General features: G+C 41.3%; 1 protein-coding gene across 1 annotated transcript; it reads left to right on the plus strand.

The window, feature by feature from the left end:
• Positions 1-200: 200 nt before the first annotated feature.
• On the plus strand, positions 201-21,160 carry plcd3a (phospholipase C, delta 3a). Its single transcript, XM_062407549.1, has 15 exons — positions 201-504; positions 9,234-9,401; positions 13,077-13,305; positions 14,751-14,880; positions 15,428-15,653; positions 16,439-16,640; positions 16,755-16,899; positions 17,527-17,679; positions 17,796-17,948; positions 18,046-18,196; positions 18,315-18,431; positions 18,675-18,853; positions 19,002-19,137; positions 19,518-19,667; positions 19,758-21,160. Exons 1-15 carry the CDS (start codon positions 414-416, stop codon positions 19,898-19,900), a joined length of 2,373 nt encoding a protein of 790 aa, XP_062263533.1. The 5' UTR covers positions 201-413; the 3' UTR covers positions 19,901-21,160.
• The last annotated feature ends 1,118 nt before the right edge of the window (positions 21,161-22,278 follow it).

Below are 22,278 nucleotides of genomic sequence, written 5' to 3' on the forward strand. Positions count from 1 at the left end.
TGTGTGTTATCAATGACTTATAAGAAGTTTGGGAAATGTTTCTATATTAAACTACCCCATCACTTCGTGTGTGTATGCTGGTGCAGGAGCAGGAGGAGGAGGGGGGGGGGGTGCGTAAAGTGTGCGCATGGTTTGGAGTCATATTACGCACGAGCATGGGGAGCAGCGCCGGGGAGGGACTGCGTGGTTTTTTTTTTAAATGTGGAAAAGGAATAACGGTTGCGTTGCACGGTCTCTCGGTGTGTGCTCGGGGTCTTTAAGGTCCTGCACAAATCCGCGTCTGCGCCCGGACACCTGCACCGCTCAGACGTGGTGCTTTTCCCCTCCACGAGTTACCGCGGCGAGTCCCTGAGCACTTAAGCCGTAACCTGCAGTTTATTTTTCTCTTGGGAGTTTCAACAAGTTCTTTAATAATGTTGGGCAGCGGCAAGTCACCGGCCACCAGTTCCCGGGAGCCGGAGAAAAAAGTGGCCGAGAAGACCATGGACCCCATCAGGAAGCTCGGTAGGGAAACCTGCAAACTTTTAAGCGCAAGTTGAGCTGTCCTCTCTCTTTTCCACAGAGCTGACACTCAGCGACCTGAGGTAGAAACACCATCCTTCTGATATAAAATCATACAGTGAATGCGAAACGTGTTTTTCTCTTGAGTTGACTTGACTCCCTGAGTTTAATATTAATCTCAATAACACCGCTACAGCATTTTTTTATGTTCATAGAAAAATACGCATGGAGTCCAACCGATTTTACTTGTATTTAGTGGTGATATAGCATATCACGGTGTTTTCTATACTTAATATCGTAACAAAAAGTGCTCATTCTTGACATGTACTTATCTGAGTTTAAAGAGAATGTTATCATACTTTGTAATCTGAGTTGTAACAGTGCTACTGTATTTTTGTCAGGATTTTCTCCTATTTATTGCTGATAGGCTTAGTTATAACACTGCTAGAGTAGTTTGAATAATCACGTAAACATTTTGCATGAAGTCATCTCACGTATTTAGTGCTTATAAATCTCACTACTATATCATGGTATTTTCTATACCATCTATACACAACCTTGCTACTGATTCAGTAACTTAAATCTGATGATACAGTATAAAGCACATTTCCTTTTTTTTAAAATATGAATGAGCCTGCTAGTAATGGTCAGAACTGGGTGTGTGAGCTCACAGAGCTGAAAAGGACAGTGTTTGTGTGGGAGTGTAGTTGAAGAAATCATGTGTCGATGATCTGAGCTGCTCTCTGAGCTGCTGCGGCTGTGATTCAGGCTCCCCACCATTCCCATCCTGCCCACTCCCTCTGAGTCCACCAGGGCTCCTTAACACAAGCCCACTTAAGAAGCATGGTCACTCTTCGCCCAAAATAGCCACCTGCTGAGCAGCAACACAGCACCTGTCAGAATCTCTGAAAAAGGCCCTGGATGTGCGGAAATGTGCACCACTGTTGATGCTGTGCTTGCCATTTGACCTATTTATACCAAACAAATGTACAATGTGCTTGCAGACAGCAATTTAGGGGGAAATTAATCGTGAAATATAAGTAAAACAAAGACTTTACCCATAATCTTTTCTATAAGGGATCCAAAAATTAGTACAGAAGTATCGAATTACAAATTCTCATTTATGTGATGACAGGAAACCCCCTCAAAAAGCCCAGATGCTCGGTGCTGCCTGTCACTAAGAATCCTATCTTTCTATCTTAAGAAGAATATATAACACCCGACACTCACAGGCAAATAGATGGAGCCAGACAATTAAAATCAGGAGCAATGCAAACATTTTCTAAGGATTGAAGCGGAAGTGTGACATCTGACAAATATGGGCAAAATATCTGGATATATTTCAGATAGCTGTGAAGGTGAACTCGTTTTAATACCTTGTATTGTGTAAGTTGTTGCACATTGTACACTTGAACACAAAATCTACTCTTAGCCACAGCTGCCAAGCAGTTCTAGTTTTAACAAAAAAATGAGCATTAAATGACTCATTTGCTTCTGCTGGATATTAATAATTTCTGATGGGATCAGAACATCTTCCTGTGACAGGAAGTTTAAGGAAAAATGAAAGTAAAGAAACATGGATGCAGGCAAATTAAAATCTGATCATAGATCGGAGAATTTTTTCGTGTGTCTGTAGATGACTCGTTATGCCTCAACTCTAACACAGCTTGTTTTGGCATCAATGAGAGACTGTGTAATATGTGTCACTAAAGGCATCAGGCTGGAGCCGAGCATAAACCTAAAATGACTCCTGCTCTACATAACAACGCAGTTTTACTCATTGGAGTGGATTTTTTTGTAGAAAAGAGGTGAGGTGGGCAAGTGATGAACGTGAGGAACACAACTTAACATCCAACCTACAGCCAGACATGAACATGTCGATTTATGAATATGTGCTGACCAATAGTAAATTGGGAAATTGACAAATCTACCACCAAATACAATTTGGAGATTTCCTCACGCTGGGTGCCCTCCCACCGCCAATTGGTGATAACAAGTTGATACACCGATGTGAAATTATAAGGCATAGACATAATTTCTATTCAGCTCCACCTCTGTAAGTCCACCATGACCTGGATGATCAAGGGAGGACACATGATATAAGATATTCAAATCAGTACAAGCTTTAAATGGGGTATTGGATTGTTAGAGTGACAGAGTGAATTGATTTATAGTAGATCCAATTATATTAAGATTCACTTTTAACACATCCGACCTAAATGCAAAATCACTTCAGCATGAACAAAATCACTGAAGCCCAAATCAGTGGATCTGATACATATAGAAGCAGGTCATCTGCATAAAGTCATGATTTCAGTTCAACCACAGCACGGGAGGTTTCTTTGAAAAGTGGGAAAGATGAAATAGGTTCAGATGAGTGGAGAGTAAAGAAGGAAGGGGACGTAGCTGTCTCGTATCACTTGACATTGTAAAATAACCCGATTGAGTAATTGATGTGAAAACTCCTCTGACACAAAATGGAGGAATCTCTTGACGACGGGCTGCTAAAGCTTGAGTCAGATTTTTGACACAGCATTCAGCAAAGACAGGAGTCCATAGGAGGCACAAGTGGAGCCCCTGTGTTTTTCGTCAAGAGAACGGTTAAAGATGCCTAATTGGCTAGTGACATTAATAGAGGCCACATTTTCATAAAATTTCATACAAATAATTTCTCATATAGTTTAGCATGGCTTTATTAGAGAGTATAAATCCTTCTAAATTTAGAGGTTCATTAAGCCCATTAGCCACAAGTTCACATTAAAATGTCACGTTTGAATATAAAATGCAGTGTTTCCTCCTCTTTATAAACAGTCTATTGTAACTGTTCACCTATTTTCTTTCTTCACGGATTACTCATGTTTACTGGTCCTAACAATAAATCCATAAACTGGACTCCTGATCCCTAATGATTTTGTAACAGTGTGTGTGTGTGTGTGTGTGTGTGTTTGTGTGTGTGTACGCAGGGATCCAGGCCTTGGCCTTGACGCAGCCAACTATGTTGAAAATCTGACACTTTGCATACGCTCATTAAATCATTACTAATGCTTGAGTTATGAAACTGTATATCTGTGCCTGAAATTGTCATATGCAACTGTCAACGCTATATTTGAGCTTTCCACTAATACTAAATAATGAAGCCGGTGAGGTCACCACCCCCGACCCCTTACCGCCATGTGTCGTCATAAATCAGTCAGATGGCCCTCAACCTACACTGGGTCTTTGCATCTATTGGAAAACATCACATAGTCCTTCCACACAGACTTGAACGATGTGAGTTCAGAGGTTTCTGTGTCCTGTGGTGTCACAGGACCAGTCCCACTTGTTTGTTCAGAGATTTCTCACTCAGCCTTTTTGCTAGGGATACATGTGGCCTGCGAGCCTCAGATTTGTTAGTTTTCAGACAATCGGTGTTTGAATCAGACAAGTGCAATTGAATAAATATATTCCTTGCCACAGATGCCCCGGAGGGAATGTGGATTTGATTTCAGAGAGTCCAAGGCTGCCGGCAGTGTTTTTAGCTTCAGATGTCTGTGACATTGGGACACAGCAATTCGTTTTTTGTCCAAACAAACAGCTATAATTTGTGTGCCCAGGATTTAAACAAACAAAGTCCATGGCTTGTGTGTTGTGGGTTTGGATTTGAGCCACTGCACAAGGTTGAAACTATAGGCTGAATGTATTTGCTTAGTGGAACATACCTGGAATTTACGTTTATTAGCAAAACCAAATTTAGAATCCTGCTTCCTCAAACAATACCTGAAAGAGACAAGAAATAGAGAAAATCAAAAATGTATTGATGACTTATATAAACATCACTTAGTATGAAAGTGCTTTTATGCACCACTAGTCCTCCCAATTTCCAAATCTTAATGATTTTCATTTGAATTATATGACAGTTTGTTCATCAGCTCCAAAGTAGTAAGCAGTTATGCATCTTTTTCTGTGATTAATTATTGCACAAATAAAGTTTTTAGATTAGATTTTTAGAGCAAATTCCATATTTAATTGATATTTTGTAAATGGACAGGTCTCCACTAATATCAGATATCGGTATGATATTAGAATGTCATATTTTTAAGAGCTTCATGTCTATGACTGAATTCATTAATAACATAACTTGCAATGTATAATTTGAATAATTAATTTAGCAGAAAAGAGCCTTTTGCCCCATTATCCTGCCTTTCAGTTAGCAATCTTAAACATCCATTCCCCAAAAATGTTTTGAATCATTATAGTGAACCTGCCATGATAAACAAACGTTTGGACTTCCTCCCAACAATACAGCTCACACGATCTTGTTTCCTGCTGAATATTTTCCAATCTGCCAACCTCAGTAGCTGGAGAAGGACTTCCAGAAACCAAATATCTCTGAATTCCAAACAAGACAAGCCAGATATAACTTAAACTTCAGATTCATATTTGTTTTATATGTATTGCTGAACATCTAGATGTTAAGTACTGGCGTATTCTATCTAAGTTACCATGGCAATTATCTCCAAATCCAAATATAGTGGATGGACTAATTTGTATCAATGAGCAAACTAATGATGTATCATTACTTTTGAAAGACAAAGAGAATGAGCAACTGAGAGCTGTGTTTTTACCAACTGAATACAAAAAGGCTGCATTGCTGTCATGTCCAGTTATGTGTGGTCCAAGAACCATTGGCCGTAATCCTGCATTTCAACTCAGTTTGCTTCTGATCTTGTTTTGGGGGGAATCTGTACTCGGATCAGCCGATGCCACAACTCCAAAGAACGTTTTCTCTTTGTTATGCTTCCACCAAACCATCTTTTAACAGTCATATTGGCATGGCATTGTTTTTTGTTACAGACTCGACCCTGTATTGAGGTAGACTTGGCTGCCCAATTTGTCTCCTGAACTCTCTCTTGGGGACAGACGAGGGACAGAATTGAGAAACCTCAGTTGTCCCCTTACCCATATCAACAGAGCAGTAACGCGTCTATCTTTATGCAAGTGTACAATCTTGCTAGCTTGCTTTCGTGACAGTTGTTATGCTGAGAGAAATGTGAACCGTTTCCCAGGAGGAGCTGGTATGTGGGTCTGAGTGAAAGAGGACTCATGCAGACACAATCTATTACTGACCAGCTGATATGGTTATTTTCTTTCTGATGTTTTCTTCAGCGAGGAGGCTTCCCTGCTGCTAACATGTGTCAATACCCCCTCGGAGAAATGTGCCATATTGGATTCATTTGAGTGTTTGTTGGTTTCTCACTGCTCCAGCAGCCATTTTTGTTTTTTAGCCAGGTGTTCAAAGGAACAGTTTAGACATTTTTGGAATGGAAATTTCGGCCTATTTTGGGGAGATAACAGTTGAATCTTGTTTCCCTGCGTCTTTTGAAATATCTCGACATTGACTAGAGGGACTGGAACAAAAAATATTTTGGTTCGTAGACTTTCACAGTTCCCAGATAATCAATGGTAATGACTTTAGTGATGTTTTTGACTGTTCCTGTAGCATGACTGTAGAGTCTTCTTTTGACATTGCATCTCCTCTCTAACATTGCTAACACTGCTGCTCTGTCTCCCCCTCAGCGCTGTGTGGAACTGGTTGCTTTAGAACACATCAGCGTGGTTGTTAGCTAGTCGGCATGCAGGGCTTTGACCATGTGATGAAGTGGATGTCAACCAGATTTTCTGCAGGAGTCGATGAAAAGAAAACACGGCGCAGCCCTTTAGCCGGAAGAATCTAGCCTGTCCTTTCGTTTACACAGCCATGAAGTTGTTTGACCAGCCTGCTCTGTATCAAAATGTGAATTTGCTGGTGTTTACAAGCACTGTGTGAGGTAAACTGTGTTCGCCCATACCAGTTAGATATTAAAACGACGCAGGTAGGAGAGCACAAATGTGGCTGAGGCTGGACAGGCAATAATAAAAGGTGGAGCAGCAGTGGGTCAACCCAGAGGCAGTTAGGCTGCTTGGGCAGCTTAGCATGGCCATTGAACTGCAGTTAATCAGGTCCTTGTGCTCAGCCTGTGGGAAGGCCTCGCATGTGGTAACAGCTTGGAAAAACAGAGTTGCTGTAGATGGAGGGCTGGAAGGGGGATTTCTTTTGTCTTCAGCCCTGGCGGTGGAGGAAGTCTCGGCTGCACCCAGTTTGTTTCTGGTTGGGGGGGAGGAGGGAGTTGAAAGCAGTTTCTGTTGTGCCGTAGCTTTGGGGGCCCTCTGAGGAACTCTGTCGGCCATTTGGCACTGGCAGCATGAGCGCTTATAGGGAATGAGAGAGAAAGTAGTCCAAATGTGCCTGTTCAAATCTTGTGGGGTTAGCACGAGAGACTGAGCCCTGAAGAATAATTTGACAAGAGTGAGAGTTTGTTTGGACTCCTCTTTTGAAATGGCTCTGTGAGTGGCCCCATTCATCCCTTTCAAATGAAGCAATGGGGCGTAGCTGAATGTCTTTTACACTTGTGCTGTAAAGCTGTGGTTGCATTATTTTTTTCATGAGCTTCAAAACAGGTTGCTGTTTCATAATGCTGACCGGTTCCTGAAGAATAATGACTTGGCACCATTGTTACATTTTCGGACACTTTTTTGTTTCCACTAATTTGCTGAAAAATCTTTGATATCACATAGGAGTAAAAAAAAAGCTGTCATAACTACTAAAGTACAAGACAAAGAAGATAAAGATGTATCACTAAAATTTGCTCAAAACATAAAAATATTCTTACTAAAATGACCTATGAGATAACTCTCCATTGAGTCAGCAAAATAGATCTTGTCCTGAAACAATAAATGGGTTTATCATCAAAAAAATTATCAGGAAGCTTTTTGATCATGAGTTAATCATGTCACTTATTTTCTTTCAGCAAAATTCAGAAAACATCTGTTTTTTAACATTTTGGATTCTGGATAGTTGGTCAGATGAAACAAGCTATTATAAAATGTCATATATTGGGCTCTAGGAAATTGTTAAGGTGGTTTTTCACTGTTTTCAGATAATTCATTACTTAATCATTAAAAGAAAATAATTATATGCTTAATCAATTGATAGTTAAAATAAATTGTAGTTGCACCCCTATAATTATACTGTAATTTAAAGAGAAAATTAAGTAACTTGTTCATCATTAACCATTTGACTCTGCAGACTCACACAGGTTGTACGTTCAGAGCATGTAAAGTTTAAACATGTTATAAGTCCACTTGACAGTATTGGATTGTACCATGAACCTTTGGCATTTGAGACACAGAAACATCTGTGTAAACTCACTATAGTCCAAAATCCACAGCAGCCTCAGAGGAGAGCTGCTAGTCACAGTTATGTTCACCTGCCATTTATATTCAATGTTAATGGATTACATGTTTGATCGATAAAATGACGTGTAAAGAAATCCCCATCTGATTTCCCAGAGTTGATGAGACATTTACGGGACATTTATGTTGTTTTCCAATCAGTGAAAAAGAAAGACAGACAAAACCCAAATCCTCAGGATTTAGGAGCTGACTTCAGGATATATGTGGCTTATTTTTGCATTAAATTTAATTGCTGGTTAATTTTCATCAGTTTATTTGACAGGTTTCCTCAGCTCTAATTTGGACATAATTCCATCAAAACCAGTTCCTATGAAAGTATCTTTGTACGTGTCAAATCAAAAGTATAATTTCTTATACAAACATTTGGGCTGAAATGGATTCAGAAAACCTTTCTTTTTATTGTTTTTACAGTCTATAGCTCATGCACTAATCAGCACACAGTAACCTCTTCTCATCTTTGTCTTTTAGTGAATCCACATGACCGAGCTTTAACTCACTGTAATGTGCATTCCATACATCCCTTAGGCTCCTGCTTTCATCTCTTATTTGGTCCTATAACATGCCCGATCCTTTCAGTTCTCACAACAAATAAAAAGGCATGCCTCCGTCCTGAGCCTCCGCATTTTTCTAAGCAACTCTGCCAAAGTCGTTCATGATTGTATTTCCATCAAAGGTAAAAGGAAAAACTGGTATGAGCGAAACAGACAGAAATACTCGGTGTAACTGTTCTAACAGCCTCATTTGCTGTCGTGTTGGCCGGCTGCTGCACCAAGAGAGGAATAAATCTACAAATTAACATTACTGAACTCCAGCTCAGCGTGAAGTATGGTAATCACTTTTCTAGATTTAGAGAACACACAGAAACTTTACTAAAATGTCACTTTTTAAGACGAACCCTGACAGCTTCACACTGATCGAGCACTTGTCTAAATCACTGGTATTTTTCTCTGGGGTTTGTTTATAAAACAAAAATGCAGGTTTATGGCACAAGCGGAAAAGCAGTGTTGAATATATATATATGACGTAAGTTTTACAAGTACAGTCAACAAGGTTTGCTGTCAGGAAAATGTCACTGTTTGATAAGAGTCAGTCATGGGCTTCAAAAAGCAGTCATGGAGTTGGGTGAAGTAGAACAAAAAGACACAAAAACTAAATTTTGATGTTCCGATGGTATTAAGAGAATTTTTGAAATGTCTTTGTGCGGTACAGATTCATATTCTACATAAATAAACATATTGTGACATTATAGTCGGGATAGAAGGGCAGGTCTGAACATCTGATTAACCTTGTGTGACTCATGCACTGTGAATGTGGTCACAACAAAACAATCTTTAACCGGTTGAGCTCCTCGTGACGCATTGGCACATTGTGAAAGCCGAATCACATTTTGTTTCCAGATATAAACTTACTGTTTTGTGTGTGTGTGTGTGTGTGTATGTGTATGTGTATGCATTCTTCAGGGCTCCTGGACAATGAGGATATACATCTGATGATGAAGGGCTCCAGCATGGTGAAAATTCGCTCCCAAAGGTGGCAGAAGAGCCGAAACCTACGGCTGCTGGAGGATGGACTCACCGTGTGGTGTGAGTCGACCAAGAGCTCCCGCAAAGCTAAAGCCCAGCAGACATGTAAGTGTGACCTGATCTTGGCTGTAAGGAGGTTGAGGGAGGCAGAGGGAGCTCTGAAAAGTTGCTGTGAAACAGACCAAGCTCTGGATAATATCCTGATCTGTATGAAGGAGCGGTGTTATACATGTAAAGACACTGACGGAGATGTGAAGAGAGCTTTTGGTGATAGGAGCCAACACCAGTATCGATGTGCGGTAAAAAAAACACACAAGATATCTGCAGCGGAATTAATACGTGAGGTCAAGAACCTCCTTCTGCTTTGTTCATATGTAAAATGCTTTCTCCAGATTAAAGTCTGCAAATGGCTAAAGGGAGAATTACTTTTCTATGATGAAAGCAGAGAAAGCTTAAATGAGACATGCTTTTTAAGTCTTTTAGTGTCACATAGGATTTATGTGTTGGTAAAAGTTCAGCAAATTAAAAAAGCCCAGTTAGAGTTAAAGCTTGAGCAGAGGCCGGCGTTTCCTACACACACTGGAAGAGTTTGGCCATCAGAGCAGACTGGTCTTTGTCGGAAGGGTCTCTTAAAGAGACAGGAGCAGTGTTTCAGACAGAGGGTGAAAAGAGGCAATGCATTAACAGACAGTGAGAAACTAATGTGTTTTCTGAACATTAGAGCATGTAAATCTTTTCAAGTAATAGCCCAGATTAAAATGATGAACCTGAATATGAGTTTAGTTTGTCTCTTTTAAGCAAAATCAGATTAGGAGAAAAGGCTTTGCCTGAAGGGGAAATTATCTACAGACCAGCAGCCCCTGCCCAGCTCCAGTACAGAGTGGGTCGTGAGTCAGTGTGACCATAAATCCTGCTTATTGTTCAGAGCTGTTGAGCTGTTTCATCTCAGCTCTACCTCTTACAAGTTCCTCCACTTTGTCTTTTGTTTAAAAGAGTTGCATGTTTCCTCGATTCTTTGGTGAGTGAAGAGACTCTGCAACCCGGCTAAATAATGACCTCATTAATGTACGAACAAAATAACAAACCTCTTGACCTTTATGGATACAGGTACAATATGCCGGGTAATTTCTGCTGTGTTAAAAGACATGAATCAGAAGGGGAAGATGATATGAGCCTACGACTCTCCCATGATGTTTAATTATTAATTTTCCATCTTCAAATTTTTTCAAATCAATCAATCGTCTACCTACTGTAAACCTCCGGATTTCTTATCAGCTGAGGTGTGCCTAAAAATCATGACGACAAATGGCTGAAATAATACAATTTACAGGGAGAGTGAGACAAAATATGATGGAGTGAGTTGTAATGATAAAAAACAATATCAATGTTGCAGAGGAAGTTTGTTTAAGAAGAGCAGATCAGGATTTTAAACTCTTATTTGACACACTGAAGTTATTCAATCAAAAGAGGTTAAACACACTGAAAAAAGTGCAAGGACATTTAATAATCTGAAATTGACATTGCATTTCAAATACGTGGTTGAAATCTCCTCCTACAATGAGGGGGCTAAAGGTGGAAAGGTGTCAGGTGACAGGCATGAGATCACATCTCTTTCGGCCGCTTTTATTTTCTTCCTTGTTGCCTAACCTTGAGCTCCCCCACCTTTGCCCTATGTGTGTGCTCTCTGTCCTGATGCTGGAATGCATCAACCCCCTATAGCCTTAACATAGTGGCTGGGAGGGTGGTTGGGCAGATTTGTGGGTCAGTGGGTGGTGAAGGCCATCTTCATTGTGCTGCAGCTGTGTCAGAAATAGATACAGGGTGGTTAAGTTGCACCATGTCTCACTTCTCACAATGATGACAACGAGCTATGTGAGGGCAGGGTGACCAATTCTGCTCACAGGCCCTGGTAGAACCACATGGTCACTCTGCGGACTCTATCTACGTGCCTGTGTGCAGGGTCCCTGATGGAGCGTTGGCTTGGATCCTCTTTTCCGAGCTGCAGGCACATCTCTAGATTCAGTGTGATCTGCGACGGCACCTCGGTGGTGCTGTCTCAGCACTTGGCATCGAATGCGACACTTAGAATTGCAGCTTTTCTTCTCTACATGTACATGTCACTTCTGTCGCGTCTCTGGGACGACCACAAACGAGGAATGCTGAGTAATTTCGAAGAGGTGGACAGCAGAGGCTTTAACGACCTCCGGCGAGAGAATGAGGCCATTGTCAGGACTGATGCTGTTTATTGCGAGGCCGAGTGATCACCACGCTGCACTGCATCCCAGCGCAGAAAGAGACAAGCTCCTGTGTTGAATCAAGTTGTGTCAGGAGCCTTTAGGAGCCAGAGTGTGTTTGTGTTGGGCTGTCTTCTCTGGGCAGCACTGTTGCCCAGACTCACCAGAGCCCTACAATTAGATTAACAGATCACGTACATTTGTAAATCTTATCCGTTTGGCCCGTATAAAACCAAGATAAAAAGCATATCAAAAGATGTACTTAAGGTTTACAGAGGATTATTTTCCTTTTTCAGATGCCGAAAGAATGAGAACAGTTCAGTGACGGACAGGAAAGCCAAATACAAGATTAAAAGCATGATACTTAGATAAAATCAGTTTGTAAGTAGAAATATGTTTTTTCAGAAATGAAAAGTGATTTTTGCTATTTGTTAGCATTGCTAAAAAAATAAAAAAGGGACCTTATACAGTCTTAACTCGGCGTCCTTTGAAAGGTCCTTTTGCCTGGACAATATTCATTGAAATAAAAGGGAAAATAAAATCTGCAGTAGGAGAAATTTGTGCAAAAAACTATGGAGCATGGCCACAATGACTCAAGCACTTCTGTGTCAACAGCTGCTGCAGTGATCGAAAATGATTTCCACAGATAGGACCAGGAGACCCAGAGATTTCAGAGAATATATAAACTGTAATTGTCTGAAGTTTAGGTTTGGGACAAATGCACCTAAAGTAGCATATTCAAGCAAAACCATCCCCCAGATGGGACAGTGTATTTTATAAAATCTACATGTTAGCTTTGCCATTGTGGGCATTAAGATATGTTTATTCATACCAAACACATGCACAGACATGCACAACACACCCATGCAATGGCAGGCAAATTCAACCTCTGCATTTAACCCATCTGTGTGCAGGACACACAGAGCAGTGAGCGACCATGTACGGCGCTCGGGGAGCAGATGTTGGGGGAGTAAGGTGCCTTGCTCAGGGGCACTAGACAGGGTAGGGAGACTCTTGGATTTTTGGACAGATCAATCCAGGTTCGTCTTTTGTTGTCTCTCCGTGGAGTTGTGTTTCTATAGCCCTGTTCCAGTCTTATCATCTATTCCAAGTTCTTTAGCCACATTCAAAATCCCACTCCATCCCCCTGAGCCAAAGGCCGACCCAGCCACTACCTTGCCTTTAGACTCTTCAGTCTTGTTTTTTAGATAACTCACACCTCTAATTTGAAAATTATCCTGTGCAGCCACTAGAGGCCCAGCTTTCATTTGTGTGTCAGATTTTGTGATATAAGAGTTGAAATGCTGAAGGTTAATGTACCCTGTTGAGGAGCCTGTATAATGGACAGTTCAGCTGTATCACGTGTTGAATTTGACAATCAGCATCATTATGTCACTCTGCTTGCAGGGATTAACGATTCCCTAAAAACACCTCACACTTGACCTTTAGCTGCTTCGCTCTACGTGTTGAAGTCGTGTTTACTCATCAACACAGAAACATTTTTAGCCTTATCTCCCCCGTCCATCTCTTCTCTTCCATCTTGCAGTCGCAGTGACAGAGGTGGAGTGCGTTCGTGAAGGCTGCCAGTCGGAGGCGCTGCGGCGGGTGTCGGGGTCAGTGCCGGACAGCCGGTGCTTCACGGTGGTGTTCAAGGGAGCCAGGAAGAGCCTGGACCTGCTGTGCCCCGGTGAGGACGAAGCCCAGCGCTGGGTGCGAGGGATCCGCACCTTGAAGGAGCGAGTGGCCAACATGACTCAGAAGGAAAAACTGGACCAATATCCTACCCAATCTCCAATATGCTAGAATAAATATAGTGTAGCTGAGGCAGCATTGCAATGTTGAGTGACTCTGCTGTCACATGTGTCATTCCACGTCCACAGCATAGCTAAGGTGAGCAGTAATGACTGGATAGAAGAGCTCCGTCTAAATATAGGACTTTCCCTGTTAATTACAATCTCTCACAGCCTGAGGATAATATGAGTCTAGGTATCAGATGGTGCACAACATTAAGATGATCTCTGTCTCCTGCATTCCCTGTTTTAGTTTTGTGAACATATAAATCATCAGGGACGTTACACTGTTATCTTGTTTATAATATTTCATACTTTCGTGTGTCAGCAGCTCAGTTGAGGTTTATCCAACACATTAGAAAGTGTGGTCTTTCTGTGCTGCACAACTGCAGGGGACAATGAACTCAAATTAGTTTCTTACTGCTATTACCTCTTTAATGCAGTTACATTACATAATATTCATTTGGCAGATTACTTTTGGTCCAGAGGGATTTGCATTCTACCTGCATAGGAACAAGATCGAGACTCATTAACATAGTAAATGCTCAGTGACAGAGAACCTGCTCAGTGTTGTTAAAAACTGATTTCATTCCAAGAGAGATGACAGTTTTAACTTTTCGTGCCAGAGAACAGTGATGGTGACAGCAATAGAAGAGTTTTGTCTTCCACTATATGTGACTGAACCTCTGTATTTTGATTTGTTTTAGTGTGTGCAATAGTTTTAACTGTCAGTGGGTCAATTATTAGTGAGAGGCATTTGTTCCTCCACCAAGCTTGTATTTTCATCAGCATTTTCTGTTAGTTAGCAGCATTACACAAAAACTACTGGACGTACAACCACAAAACCTGCTGGAAGGATTCTGCTCATGGACAAACCCGTTTATTGAAATAGGGGAGTGATGTCTACTACTGTGTTTTTGGGTGCAGCATTATTGAAATTAAGAGAGCTGTTGAGCCTTGATGGAGGGATGCACTCTTCTGAGTATTATATTAGTTTAAAAGTGCACTCCACTGTTTTAACATTGCCCACCTATAACAGTGTTGTTTTAAAATGGACATTTTATGAAAGCATAATTTAAGATATCGGTATACTAAATGTGCCTGATTTTTCGCAGTGTGGATAAGCAAAGTGTTTTTGCAGCGGTTCCTGGGAAATGTTATGTAAGTGGAAACATGGCTTAGGCACACGATTTTAGCGTATTGTTGAATATTATTAAACGAAAACCTGACATGTCACAGTAGGAAAAGCACAGGTATAAAAGGTGAAGGGACCTGGTATCATGCATGCTGGCTCACTTTCGTACTGTCATGTCTTACTCGGACATGTGAAGTGAACAGTAACACCTGGGTTCTGCTACATTGTGTCCAAATATCTGCTGTGAAAACAAGTCTATACTTTCCGTCTTCTTTTATTCCTTAACTCTCTACACTTGGATCCGAGGCTACCTGAGGCGAGCGGATCAGAACCAAGACGGCAAGATGAGCTACGACGAAGTCAAGCGGCTGCTGCAGATGATCAACATTGACTTGAGTGAGCACTATGCTCGCTCGCTATTCAAGGTCAGGTTCATGTGAATTTTTCTGCACAATGCGATACTGTGTATAATTCATATGAGCTGAATTCTGGGTGTGAGGAGAAGCACAGAGATGTAGAGGTGGGGATATTTCTGCTGGTTGTGGTTGTATCACACAGGCTCTTGAGTCTCGAGTCTGTGTTCAATTACCAAGCCAGCAGCAAGCCCCCCCCCCCCCCCCCCCCGACATCTTGTTCTCTCTCTCTCTTATCTTCCCCACAACAAATCAAGAGCCAGTTATTTATTTATTGTGGGGGATTATTGCCTGCCATGTCCCTCAGCTCTCTATTACAGCTGAGTTGTTAGTTTGTAGGCTCCTTCCAGTTGCAATTTCTAATACTGACCCTCCTCTCAGAACCATATTTTGAATGTGCGCAGACGGTTAGCATCATTATGGAGATGCTTTCTCCACAAAGGACTTTAAGCAATCCCATCGTAATTGCATGTTGTCATTGATACATCTATCTTTCTCTATGTGTTCTTGTTTGTTTTCTTTTTCTTTTTTTAATCCATCTCTCTTCCCTGTGTCCCAGAGATGTGACCGGTCCGGAGATAACCGTCTGGATCATAAAGAGATCGAGGAGTTCTGCAGGGAGCTGATGCGACGGCCTGAGCTGGATGGCGTGTTCAGACACTACTCAAGTAATGGTTGTGTACTCTCCACTGCGGAGCTGCGCGACTTCCTGGGAGACCAGGGCGAGGATGCCTCGTTGAATCACGCTCAGAGCCTCATACTCACCTATGAGCTCAATGACTGGGGTAAGTCCTAAAAGCAGTTATTAAAGGCTTTGCTGTCTCTTGATGGACTAAATAGTTATTTTGCCGATCACTGTGAAGATGTTTACTGTTCTTAACACCGAGGAAGCATCCGCTGCTGCACAAAAACTTCTCACCCCTGCGGTGAGAGTGGTTTGTTAATAGGAAAAGTAAATAGTGGTAAATAGAAAATAGTTATAGGCATAGCTAAAATATTTAATTATTTTTTGAAAACAATGTAACCAGGTTGAGTTTAAGTTTAGTGGAACATTGATCTTTAGTTATTATCTGTGAGAGAAATTTGTCTTATTTACTATTTCAACTTACAGTTAATAATCAACAATATTCACAATATAAATTTTGTACAAAAACACATTTCAGACATGACCTCTGGATAATGTCCAGACAAAGACTTTATATGTGTATAAAGATATAAATATGGCAAAACAGCACCTACTGCAACAACAAACAATGATTAAGGGGTAATGGTAAATGCTAAACTACTTTTTAGCATTTAGCTATGCTGCTGTAATTGTGAAAGTGATTTAATATAAACTTCCTCACCAAATCACAACATTAAAAACATTATCTAAGGTCACTGTACATTTTAAGGTTGAGACTTTACAGTATATTTGACCAACAGTTCCCAAAATGAAAACTTGACACAGGACAGGAGCCTGTTAGCTAAAGATTCGGCCTCCAGCTATTTATGTTCTTAAAACCCTTTATTTATCCAGGTAAACCTGCTACAAGATAAATAACCTGAAGGGTTTTCGTCTAAATTTCAGCCCAGAAGAACCAGTTCATGACCCAAAATGGCTTCACCATGTACATGCTGTCATTGGAGAACGATGTGGTAAACCCCCTCCACGCCAGAGTCTATCAAGACATGAGTCGTCCCCTGTCTCACTACTTCATCTCCTCATCGCACAACACCTACCTTACCAAGGACCAGGTCACCGGCGCCAGCAGCACAGAGCCATACATCAGGTATTTGGACTCACCATCAATCAGCTACGTTGTGTTTTGGATGCAGAAAAAAACCCAACTCACAATGACTGTGTTGTGGTGTAATGTTTGTAATTGTGTGTCCTTCGCTGTCAGGGCTCTGAATCAGGGCTGTCGCTGTGTTGAGCTGGACTGCTGGGATGGAGACAAAGGTGAACCCGTCATCTACCACGGCCACACTCTCACCTCCAAGGTGCCCTTCAAGGAGGTCATTGAAACTATCGCTCAGTACGGCTTCAAGGTAAGAGTGACTTTACGCTTCAATTTTTTTTCCTGTAAAACCTCAGCTTGGTGGCATGTTGGTACAGTGGTTAGTGAGCACTGTTTGCCTTACATCAAGAAGGTTTCCAGAAAAAATCCTACAGCGGCTGAGGCGTGTCGCACATTCACCGAAAACACAACCGCAAAAAGCAACACAATCACAACAAAACAATGGCTCACTTGACCGCAGAGATTTGTTGTGGTTTACTCTCTGGGTGCTCTGACTTCCTCCCACAGTCCAAAAAAATGCAGTAAATCTTGTGCCCTGGGATTTGCTGATGACCTGTCCAGGGTGAACGTCACCTCTTGCCCAATGTCAGCTGGGCTTGGCTCCAGCTCCCCTTGCGTCCCTCAAAGAATAAGCACTATAGATAATGTACGGGTGGATGGAAATCCTCAGCTGTGACAGTGTGCATGCTGCTGCTCCTTACTGCTAATGAAATAAGTCAGAACCTCTTGTGGATACATACTTGGCTCCCAGGCAGCCCGGCGGTATTTTGGTTTTGACATGCTATAGGATTACACTGTGTGGCCCGCTTTGCTAGTATTTGATCTAATTGCATTTTAATGGCTTGGCCTTAGAGTTTTCCTGTGTTTGTCCCTGCAGGCATCCCCATACCCTCTTATTCTATCCTTGGAGAACCACTGTTCTGTGGAGCAGCAGGCTGTGATGGCTAAACACCTCCGCACTATCCTCGGCAGCAAACTGCTCACAAAACCCCTCAGTGACAACCCACTGAAAGATCTGCCTTCTCCTGAGGTACAAAGCATGCACACAAATACGCACATGTACACACAGAGCTGGATCCATTTTCAAAGACCTCTGGCTGTCTGGTTTTCAAATGAAGTAATTTGTTCCAATGACCTTACCTGAAGGACCTGAAGGGGCATATTCTGGTAAAAGGGAAGAAGCATATCCCTCACATCGACCAGCTGGGCAAGAAGGGCAGCTGTGCCAGCTTCTCCTCCAGCTCCGAAGACGAACTAGCCATCAGCAATAAGAACACACCCAAGAAGGATCCCACAAAGGTCAGTGCCGGTAGACTCATCATTAACCCCGGGACTCCAAGCGTTTTGTCGATGATCCGTTCATTTTCTTTTATGTTTGCATTTTACCCTGTCACAGGTTTATTCTAAACTGAGCCCCGACCTATCAGAGCTGGTGGTGTACTGCAGGAGTGTCCCCTTCTGTGGCTTTGAAAACACATCTGAAAAACCACCCAATGAAATGTCCTCCTTCTCTGAAAGTGAAGCCCTAAAGCTCATCAAAGACTCGGGTACAATAGTGGAAATAGCTGCATTTTGACATTATAGCGAGAAAGTTGCTTTACAGCAGCTGATGCTACAGAAAATCTAATCATGCTCCACTGTTTTTCTCTCTCTTTTTATTTGCAGGAAAGCTTTTTGTTAGACACAACAGCAGGCAGCTGAGCAGGATCTACCCCTCTGGCCAGCGCCTCCAATCATCCAACTATGATCCCCAGGAAATGTGGAACGGTGGATGCCAGATGGGTTAGTACTGCAATCTAGTAGCTGGGATGCTTTTCCTACGGAGGGAAATTAAGTCAATTCATTTGACAAACATTTCGGCAGCCAGTGAGAGCCAAAGACATTTTTTACTACCCTTCATTTCTACAATATGCCACCATGACAAAACACTGACATTATTGATGTCGTCATTGATTTATTGTTGTCCGTAAGCGTGTTTGGGATCAGGCGTGGAGCGTCACTGACTCTTCTCGTTGTGCTGTGCAGTGGCTCTGAACTTCCAAACACCAGGGGAGCAGATGGACCTGAACCAGGGTCGCTTCCTTCCCAACGGCCGCTGTGGATACATCCTCAAACCTGGCTTCCTGTGCAGCACCACGTCGGAGTTTAACCCTGAGATCACAGGAGGAGGCCCTGGTCACATCCCCACCCAACTGACAATACGAGTGAGTGGTAATCCATATAGCGTTATAGAGCATTTTAATGGATTCAAAAAACTTGGTAACCCCTTTGCAATTTTGGGGTTATGGAAAAGTTATACAGTTACAGTGAAAATTTGATGCACAAACTCACTGATTACATTTTGTTCGTCAGATCATATCAGCGCAGCAGCTGCCGAAAATCAACACAGAAAAGGCGAGCTCCATCGTGGACCCACAAGTGTGGGTGGAAATTCATGGGGTGGATATCGATAATGCAAGAGACAAGACGCAACGCATTGACAACAATGGTAATCTTGAGATTGAATTAAAGTAAAAAACTATAATTAGTTGTATAGGATCTTGAAGGAGAGATTTAAGACCTTCATCCTCAATAAACATTTGCTTATAATAAAAAAATGCTGGAGAATAATATATATCTATTTATTATTCTCCATATCATATACATATATAATGCTAATGATGTTTATTCATTCTTGTCTTATTATGGTAACATATCAAGGTAGGAGGCTACAAATTATATCCGTGATCTTCTTTGTTCCTGATTCTGGGCAGTGCAGATCTTTGACATATTTTTGTGGGGAGCTTTTCCTGTTCAACGCCATTATTAGTTTGTTCGAAAGCTCCAGTACTGATGGATTTATTTAAAGCTCTTGTGCGCCCTCTACAGGTTTTAATCCACGCTGGGATTGCACGCTGAGCTTCCAGCTGCAGGTCCCTGATCTGGCCCTGGTGCGGTTTGTCGTAGAGGACCACGACCACACTGCTAAAAATGACTTTGTGGGACAGTTCACTTTACCATTCACAAGCCTTCGTTCAGGTGCAAATATAAAACAGCTCTTTGTTTCATAAAACAGACATCATTGGTGTGTGCGTTGTATAATTTTTGTACCGTCTTCTCTTTTCTCAGGTTACCGACATGTTCACCTATTAAAGGCAGATGGTTCTAGTCTGTCCCCTGCCACCCTCTTTGTCCACGTCAAAGTGAGTCGCAAACGAGTTCCCGGCTTAACCGTGTCCGAGCGAATCGCCATTGCCAAAGGCAAGGCATGAATGACGTACATCTAGATCAGATGGAAAGCTGCATTTTCCGACATCAAAGAGCTTTGGAGACGGAGCCCTGACTGTGAGGAGGAGAGGACCTATGCCGCTGCTGCTGCCAGCCGGTCAGCCAGTCCATACCTCGATTGGTCCAATTTAAACCGAGCCACTTTGCAACACAGGAAGAAAGATGGTCTTTATCAGAGATGAAGAAGCATGCTGGCTCTCAGCAAATGAATTGCCTGGAGTTAGATAATAAATCCCTTTTACACTGTGGGAGTAACTGGTCTTGTCAGTGCTAAGGGCCTCTGGAAACGGCTGAGGATTGGGGTTCATGAAACACACTGATACAAGACTCTTAACGAAATTAATCTAAATACAGTTAGCCCTAGTGTGTAGGAGGTTATCTCAAACAGTATATGTTGGACACAGTGAAAGCTGTAGTTCATCGTTAATAATCTGTGATGTATTTTTGATTCAAGAATTAATTTAACATTTTTAAATGTAATATATATTTGCCTTAACTTATAAAATGAAGATGATTTAACAAAAATAGTCCATACTTAACCCATAGGTGCTTTGAAGAAGAATCAGACCATGACTAGCTGTGACTAAAAATGATAAACATTGTTTTACTAATAAAGCTTTCAGCACTGACTCTCATGTATTACAGATGTAGTACTGTGATATTCGTCCATAAATGTTGAACAAAAGTTCATGGGTTAGGTTTACTCCTAGTTTCTCTCTATATTCTCGGACAAATGACTGGATATATTTCCACGACTTATAAATGAACTTGAAACATTAACAGTATTAACTTCCAGATCTACTTAAAGTTTACATATGGTCTTACAAAATGTAATTTATGGTTTTTGCTACAGTGAAATTGCCCACACGTTTACGATAAGGTGTCAAATTGTATTAGACTCTTAAGGTTTGCTTAAGATTTTAGATATTAGACTTTGCATGTCTGCAATCTATTGACCATCCTGTATTATTATTTTATTGTCTTAATGCTATTATATTGAGGTCAAACGCGAATTGCGATGCTAGTGTAGGCCAAAATGAATCATACAATACATTTACAAGGCTAACAGTTATGAAAGGTGCTGAATAATAATTATTGTAATGATAGTATATATGGTCAGATGGGTTTCAGTAGATATTCTGAATGGTTTTCCAGTGTTAAAGCTTATGGCCTGTGTTGTACGACAGGCAGTCTGTGTTATGTATACATGAGAAAAAACTGTTTTCATAAAAGCACTAATTACACACCACTGTGGGAGACCCTTTCTTTTTGTCATTACATATACAATACTATGCACAGACTGTGTGTGTGTGTATTTGTTTTTGTACTTGTACTTGTGCATATGTCTTTGTGATCATTTTGAACATAGACAGTACAGAGTGGGGACATGTTGGCCGGTCGTCACCTACTGACCCACTTTAAAAGGTCACTTGGAGGGTTGAGACTTGATTTTACATCTACAATAACGTTTATATTAAGGTTTGGCATGTTTCTTGGATGATCGAGGTGAGGGTAGGGGGCTAGGAAATGCATTATGTCAATGACACTAAGTCAGTAACTACTGTGTGTGTTTCTGAGGTTGTACTTAATGTTCCGTGTGTAGAATGTAGTGGTGAAGTACCATGTTTCAGCTGAATACCCCTCACCTCCCCCTCCCCTTCCAAACATGAAAAGAGAACCTGTGGTGGCCTTCAGGTTGCATAAAAACTCAAAAGAAGTTTGTTCAGTCTGGGCTTCTGTAAAAAACATGGTGGCCGCCGTACAAATGACCTGCTCCCGATGTAAATATAAAGTATTTAAATATAAAAGGGCCCATTTTAGGGTAACGCAAACAACAATTCATACAATTTAGTGGAAACATCACTTGTATTATTTTATATGCAATTTCTGCCAATGGATCAATTTCATCGAAATCCCCTAAATATTACACACTGGACCTATTCAGGATGATAGGTTAGGGTAAGATCTAAATTGTGATTATGTTAAGGGTAGAGAGGAAGTGTCTACAATGAATGGAAGCCAATGCTTCCTAAAAATTCTCTCTCTCTCTCTCTCTCTCTCTCTCTCTCTCTCTCTCTCTCTCTCTCTCTCTCTCTCTCTCTCTCTCTCTCTCTCTCTGTGTGTGTGAGTGTATGAGCTCAGAGTTAATGTTGGTGAATTAACCATGATGGTTGTGGTCAGGATGATAATAATAATAATAATAATAATAATAATAATAATAATAATAATAATAATAATAATAATAAATACCAATTTGTGAGTGTATGAAGCTAAAAAAACGTTAACTTGACAATACTTTGAACTCAACTATTTGGAAAATGCAATCGTTGCGCCATTGAATCCAGTCATTGATTTAGGTTGC

The sequence above is a fragment of the Platichthys flesus genome, chromosome 16 (genome assembly GCF_949316205.1).
Source record: "Platichthys flesus chromosome 16, fPlaFle2.1, whole genome shotgun sequence".
In the NCBI taxonomy this organism is placed as follows: Eukaryota; Metazoa; Chordata; class Actinopteri; order Pleuronectiformes; family Pleuronectidae; genus Platichthys; species Platichthys flesus.